General features: G+C 42.5%; 1 protein-coding gene across 1 annotated transcript in view; it reads right to left on the bottom strand.

Annotated features, from left to right (window-relative positions):
- Positions 1–7,189, bottom strand: part of slc35b1 (solute carrier family 35 member B1) — a 34,385-nt gene that overhangs the window by 26,075 nt on the left and 1,121 nt on the right. The window contains exons 2-3 of the mRNA XM_068013287.1: positions 4,978–5,075; positions 4,276–4,406 (exon numbers count right to left, since the gene is read on the bottom strand). Coding sequence (XP_067869388.1) covers positions 4,276–4,406; positions 4,978–5,075 — 229 coding nt within the window. The remainder of the gene's footprint in view (positions 1–4,275; positions 4,407–4,977; positions 5,076–7,189) is intronic.

The following is a 7,189-nucleotide window of genomic DNA, read 5'->3' on the forward strand; positions in this document are numbered from 1 at the left end:
CACGATCTACCCAGTGTTCTTCACACCCGCACCTACCATAGCACAGACAGCAACATCGACCACTCTCTTATCAGCAGCAAGGTGAAGGTGCACCCCCAAAAGTTCTACAACTCCAAACACGATGGCCCACCACACATCAACATCCCTTGCATAAAGCAATGATGCCAAATACCAGCACTTCGTTCTGTCACTAGAACGCTAGCTACCCACTAAAGCCTTAATGGGAAGCACCGATGTAGACATCGATGAAGCTTGTAACATGCGGACCCTCACCTGCCAAGAATGAGGCAATTAATTTTGTCATATGAACATTGATATTAAACTGTTGCTGGAGTGAAGAAATGACTTGTTTGAAGATCACCAGACACGGAGCTGGAAGGACATTTGCATAGTAAGAGACGCTGCTTGTGGAGACAAAGGGCTATTCCCTGCTCCAATTAACCCGAATGGATTTTGATGACCAGATATTGAAGGTGTCAGGAAGTGCATTCCAGGCCCTGCTAAGATGATACAATCCATAGGACTGGTTAAACCAGCTGGTCACGTGACTAACTGGCTGATCCAGGCTTTTTGAAGTAGCCACAGGGCAGTTTGAATTCAGAAGGCAGTGTGCAACTGAAGCTGAAACAAGCAAGTCTCTCTCCTGGCTGTCTCTCTCGCTTTCTTCCAAGCCACCAGACCCACGGAAGACATGTAAACTTCAGGAGAGAAAAGACTCCTACATCGAAACAAATTGAAGCACGAACTGGGCCCCAACGAATTGCAAGACTTACCGGCAACCAAAGACTCTACATTGAACTTAAAGGACTGTTACTACCAGATATTGCCTCAAACTTTTCCCCTTTATTCCTTCTACTTTTTCTGTTTCTATCTGCGTGTGTGTTTATCGCGTTTGCATGTTAGCGTGGTCATGTCACTTATTCGTAGTCGTTAACCGGATTAGAGTTTAAGATTAATACACATCTACCTTTCTTGTTTAAATCTAAGGAAACCCGTTTGATTTCTTTGCCTTACAACTGGAGCAGTGAACAAGGGTTCACTAAGGGGGAAGCTAAAAACAGTGTTTTAAAATTAAGCCCTGTTACGGCTAAACCAGGCAAAGGCTGAGAGGGAACCCCTAGCCTCCTTCTCACCTGGTCATAAATAACACTTGGAAATCGCTAAGCTCGATCATCTATGAAACAGCAGAAGCATCATTTGGTAAAGGCGGAACCTGCAACAAGGGCTGATTTGAGACATACTTAGCTGAGATGATATCTGTCATTGATGAAAAAAAACCCTACGTGATGCACAACATAAACCCAACATCTAAAACAATGCATGACCTGAAAGTAGCCAAGACAGCCATGCAAAGGAAGGAGATACTGCACAAACAAACTCTGGATCAGCTTATGTCAGGAAATCCAAACTGCCTGCGACCAAGGAAATCTGCAAGCTTTGTACAAAGGGATCAAGAGGGCAGTTGGCCCTGCCATCACCAAAGCGGCTCCACTGAAGTCGGCAAATGGTGACGTATTCACTGAGAGAAGTAAACAGATGTTCCGCTGGGTTGAACACTGTGAGCTGTAGTCCTGAGAGTCGGACATCTCCCAGTCTGCACTCGACGCTCTTCCGCAACTTCCTGTCACAGATGAGTTAGATGAAGAACCCTCATCACTGGAACTCGAGTAGGCCATAGACCGCCTAGCAAACAGAAGAGCACTCGGCAAGGACAGAATCCCAGCCAAACTGCTCAAGCACAGCAAGTTCCATCTACTGCCACACCTTTATGACCTTCGCCTTCTCTGCTGGAAAGTAGGCTCTATTCCACAGGAGATGAGCAATGCCAAAATCATCACGCTAAGGCGACAGAGGAGACTGCAACACCTACAGGGGCATCTCACTCCTTAGCGTCATGCCTTCGCGAGGGTCATACTTAAAAGACTCCATTTACTTGCAGATTGAGTGTATCTGGAAGCACAGTGCAGATCCAGCAGATCTACTGTGGATACGATCTACTCCATATGCCAGCTACAAGAGAAGGGAAGGAAACAGTGTATAGCTCTTTACCTTACTTTTGTACATCTCACTAAGACATTCAACACTCTGTCAGCAGAGCAGGGCTCTACAAGATTTTGGGAAAAATTGGCTGTTCACCGAAGTTCTTCAGTGTCATCCGCTCCTTCCATAACAACATGTACTGCACTGTAGTTTGATGGCTTCACTTCCGACAGTTTCAGAGTGAAGAATGGAGTGAAACAGGGTTGTGTTCTAACCCCCACTCTGTTTGGCATCTTCTTCTCCACGCTCATGACTTCTGCCTTCTCTGCAGTTATGGAAGGAGTCTACTTGCACACTAGGTTAGATGGCAAGCTCCACAATCTAGCAAGGCTGAAGGCAAAGACAAAAGCACATCACATCCTGATCAGAGAACTCCTCTATGCTGAAGATGCTGCGCGAGCCGCTCACACGTAAACTCAGCTACGAATACTCATGGACTGTCTCTCCATGCCTGTGACTTGTTCGCCATGACTATAAACGTCAAGAAAACCATGGTCATGGAACAAGGTATTGCATCTCCGTGCCTAATCACACTAAATAACACCCCGCTGGAAATGGTTAGATTCTGCTACCTTGGGTCCACGGTGACAGACAATCTGTCCCTTGATGCAGAACTCGATACACGCACGGGGAAAGCAGCTACCACCTTTGACCGACTTGCGAAACGCGCATGGGGTAACACCAAGCTGACCCTTAGGACCAAGCAGATGGCTGTGAAACATGGGCAACTTGCAGCTATCAGGAAAAGAAGCCCAATAATTTCCATCTTCACTGTCTGCAGTGTATTATGGGTATGTCCTGGCAGAACAAATCAAATATGGTGGTCCTCTCAAAGGCAGAGCTCCCAAGTGTTTTGCACTATTCAAACAGAGGCGGTTTTGGTGGATTGGACATGTCCACAGGATGGAAGATGGTCACAAACCCAAAGACCTTCTGTATGGTGAGGCAGCCGGGCCAAACGAGCAGTGGGATGCCCAAAGTTCCGCCTCAAGGATGCTTGCAAGTGTGACGTGAAGCCCCTAACTGTCAACTATTGCACCTGAGAGTCATTAGCTGGCGAAAGAGGGAAATGGCGACACATCCTGTGGACTGATGTGCACTATCATGACGACCAGCTGCTACAGCAGCTTGGCAACAGGCACCAACGTCAAAAACAACTCACAGCGTCACATGCAGCACTTGTGGCAGAACCTTCCTCTCAAGAATTGGCCTTCACAACCATCAGCAAAGGTGCACCAAGAGATGACACCCGCACCTAAATGAATTGTTTGCTGCCTATCCATCATCTTTCTTGGATGGAAGGATGCCAACCAACATAGATCAAAGTGAGAAAGGGGAAGGGAAAAAGAAGAAATGTTTTCAACACAAAATTCCCCTACTGCTTATCTGCTCTACTTCAAGGTTATTTGCCCTCAACAGGACACAGTATGATCAGACATGGTGACCCCATTTTCTCCACATGCCATCTCATGAAGTAGTTCAGCAACACCCACAAAGGATGCGTGTTGGAGCAGATTAGCTACTTAATTTTGAGACATAGGTTTTGTTTCTAAAAAAGTCTCATTACTTAGAATTGAATAAAAAATGTGTGTGGGAACCAACTTCTAACTTATCCCACTAGACACTTGCACATTTGTGTTTGAGACAGCAATTTATTACAACAATCAGCATGAACAAATATTTCCACATAATTAGATTACAGTAATATTTTATGTCATGTATTTTTAAAACCAGTTTTCTAGATCCATCAAGTACATTTCACCACACTGTAAATTCACATACTGGTTCATGGATTGCTTAAAATATTTTCTCTCTCAAGCATATGCCAGGTACTTATATCTTTTAAGTGCTCAGATTTCTTCAACACTTGTCAATATAAATGCCTATCAGAGAACATTTGTAAAAATGTTATTCAGAGATCTAAATATTCATCAGTTTGTGGGGCGAAGAGAGATTTGAATGAATTTAACACTATTTCTTTAAATACATAAGTCAAAACAATTACAATGGCTAGCTGAGCTGAGGTTACACTTGAATTACTTATCTCAAAATAATGTGTTAAACACTGTAAAGGCTCACTATAAAAACATTTGCCAAATTTCAAATATCTATCTTTTAAAAAACTAAAATTCTACAGGAAAACATTATTCCAGAAATGTATTCTCAGGTAGAAATAGACATGAATATTTTTTTTAAATTCTCTTCGAAAAAGTGCATGCAATATCCAATACCAACCTGTGTCGGATAATTGACATACTGGAGTGCAGAATTACTGGAGACCATAGCTCCTAAATAGGACATCGAGCAAACTGCATACAGCCAGCGTGGCGTTCGTTCAGGTGAAGGTGTTTCAAAGAATAGTATGACTGGAACAAGACACGGAAAATATTTTAGCCAATACAATTTAAACATTAGAGCAAACAAGTTTGCATTTCTGAACAGCAGATTCTAATCCTCAAATATTCTTCAATTCTTTAGATATATATATAGATCTAGAGATGGAGAGACTGGGCAGTCAAGAACTTGATCTGCATTCATACTATGCAATTAACCCATTTTAACAACTCAATTTTCTAAAAAGCTTCTTATATAGACATATTTAAACTGTATGAGTTAATTGACCAGTTCTAACTAATTGCTTGGTGCCCTAATAGGTACGCATGTACAGTCTATAACATCATGAACTTGTGGGAAGCTAACTACTGAAAATTCCACAGCCTTTTCATTTTGACTGCTTGGAAATATCCCCTTCTAGTCTCTGATCCAAAGTAAAGTTATAGCTTCAACTCCTTTCTCATCTTTCATTGCACAACCTAATGATTACAAGCTGAAGGACATCACAAATTCTCCAACAGAACAAGTCTGGAAACTAGAAGTGTTAGGATAGTTCTACTATGTATGTACATATAAAAAAATTAACATACACCAGTTACTTACTTAATTTAGAAAAGATGGCATTAATAATACACTGGACAAACACAAGTGATTTTGCATATGTGAACGATTCTTGCTGTTCTCCATATTTGCCTCTGGTTCTGCAATACAATGGAGATATAAGTGTTCAAGGTGAACAAGTGCCACAATAATTAGTTTTAGCAAAATCAAGCAGTAATTTTAGCAGTTAGCTATCAAGTATGTAAAGAAAACTACATGCATATACAGTGAACAGACTATGAATACGGGCATCAAATCCACAAATCCAAACTTTTCAGCCCTAACACATACAAACCAAATTTAGTTTACATTCCTCATACTTTATGTAAACTAAGCAGTGGGAAAAAAAATCAGAATTGTTCCTAAAGACACCAGACTAAGCATTGCTTTGTGTTTAGCGAGTTCAGAAGAGATACCACTGGGATACTGTTCTAAGACAGAACAGTCATAGACCTCAATCTCTTCTGATGCAGCTGCGCTGTAGCTACCGTCTGAAGACAGCGTGATCAGAAGCTGGCAAAGCTAAAGCTAGCTCTATGTCACTCCTTAGCCACATCCAATAGAGCTCCACTTCGAAAACAGATAAATTTTGATGACGTCAGAACTGCAGTTGATGAGAATCTTGTAACATAACAATATTATATTCTATTACTCACCCGATGAAGGGAGCCCTGCAGCAGTAAAAGCTAGTGTCTACATCTTGTAATCTAACATTACCAGCATTACTATCCATGGCCACCCCGAGTTCCGCAGTAATACTGCAAAGCAAAGGTTATGATACCATTGCCATAGGAAGAAGGTCCCACTAAGCCGTTCCAGTATCCCTCCACCACACATTGCCAGATCAGAAATATAAACAACTGGTGTCAGTACTCCTTGCCATTTCTTCTGGTTACAGGTATATATAGGCTGACTACTTGCTTTTATTTGGTACCTTTATTATAGTTAAATATCCCAATGCACTTCATAGCAGTGTACAGACAAAGTGAATTGTGATCGACCATTAGGACAGGCAACCAAAAACTCGTTCAAAGATGTAGGTTCTAAGGTGTCTCTTAAAAGGAGAGGTTGAGAGAGAAAATTCCAGAGGCTACACCTCAACGGCTGGCGATGAAGCAAAGGAAGTTGGAGATGCACAAGAGGATAGAATTGGAAAAACACATTTATTTCTCAACTATAAAAACAGAACATGCTGGAAACACTCAGCAGGTCAGCCAGCATCTATGGACCCAGAAACAGTGTTAACATTTCAGGTTGATAGCCTTTTGTCAGAACTGGAAAAAGACAGAGATGTGACAGGTTTTAAGCAAGTACAGAGACAGAGAAAGAAGAAAAGGGAAGGTCTGTGATGGGGTTGTCATTTAATCTCTCCTGTCTTCTACCATATCACAGACATTTAGCAGTACATGGACTAAGGCAGGGGAAGAGATGTGCAATATAACAGAGGTAGAAGTAAGTGGTCTTTGTGATAGAGATACTGGAAGTGCAGCTCAGAGTCAAATGGAACACCAGGATTGTGAACATTCTGGTTCAGCCCGATCTCTAGTAACCAGGGAGGGGGATGGAATTGGCGGCTAGGCAACAGAGATTGTGAGGGGGAATGAAATCAGTGGCTTTCCACTTTCCAATATTTAACTGGAGGAAATTTCTGTTCACCCTGTGGAGGCAGAAGGGTTGAGAGAGATGGTGGCAAGGTGGAGCTAGGTGTCTTCAGCGTACAAGTGAAACCTGTCATCGTGTTTTCAAATAATGTCACCAAGGGGCAGCACGTAGATGAGAAATAGGAAGGGGTCATGGATAAATCTTTAGGGACTCCAGAAGTAATAGGGAGGGGGCAGGAAGAAAAGCCATTGCAGGAGATTCTCTGGCTACGACTGGATAGATAAGAATGGAACCGCACAAATGCATTTCCACTCACCCAGACAAGTGTTGGAGGAAGTTGGAACGGTCAACAGCGTCAAAGGCTGCAGACAGGTTGAGAAGGATGAGAAGGGAGAGTGCACCATGGAAACATTCACATTGGATGCTATTTGTGAATCTGATTAGGGTCATTTTGGTGCTTTGGCAGGGTGGAAACCAGATTGCAGAGGTTCAAATGTGGTGTTGCAGGAAGGATAGGGATGGATTTGGAGACAACATTCTTCAAGGACTTGTGTGGGGAAATTGAAGTTGGAGATGGAGCAGTAGTTTACAAGCAGAGTGGGATCACTCTTTT

The sequence above is a fragment of the Heterodontus francisci genome, chromosome 33 (assembly GCF_036365525.1).
Source record: "Heterodontus francisci isolate sHetFra1 chromosome 33, sHetFra1.hap1, whole genome shotgun sequence".
NCBI lineage: Eukaryota > Metazoa > Chordata > Chondrichthyes > Heterodontiformes > Heterodontidae > Heterodontus > Heterodontus francisci.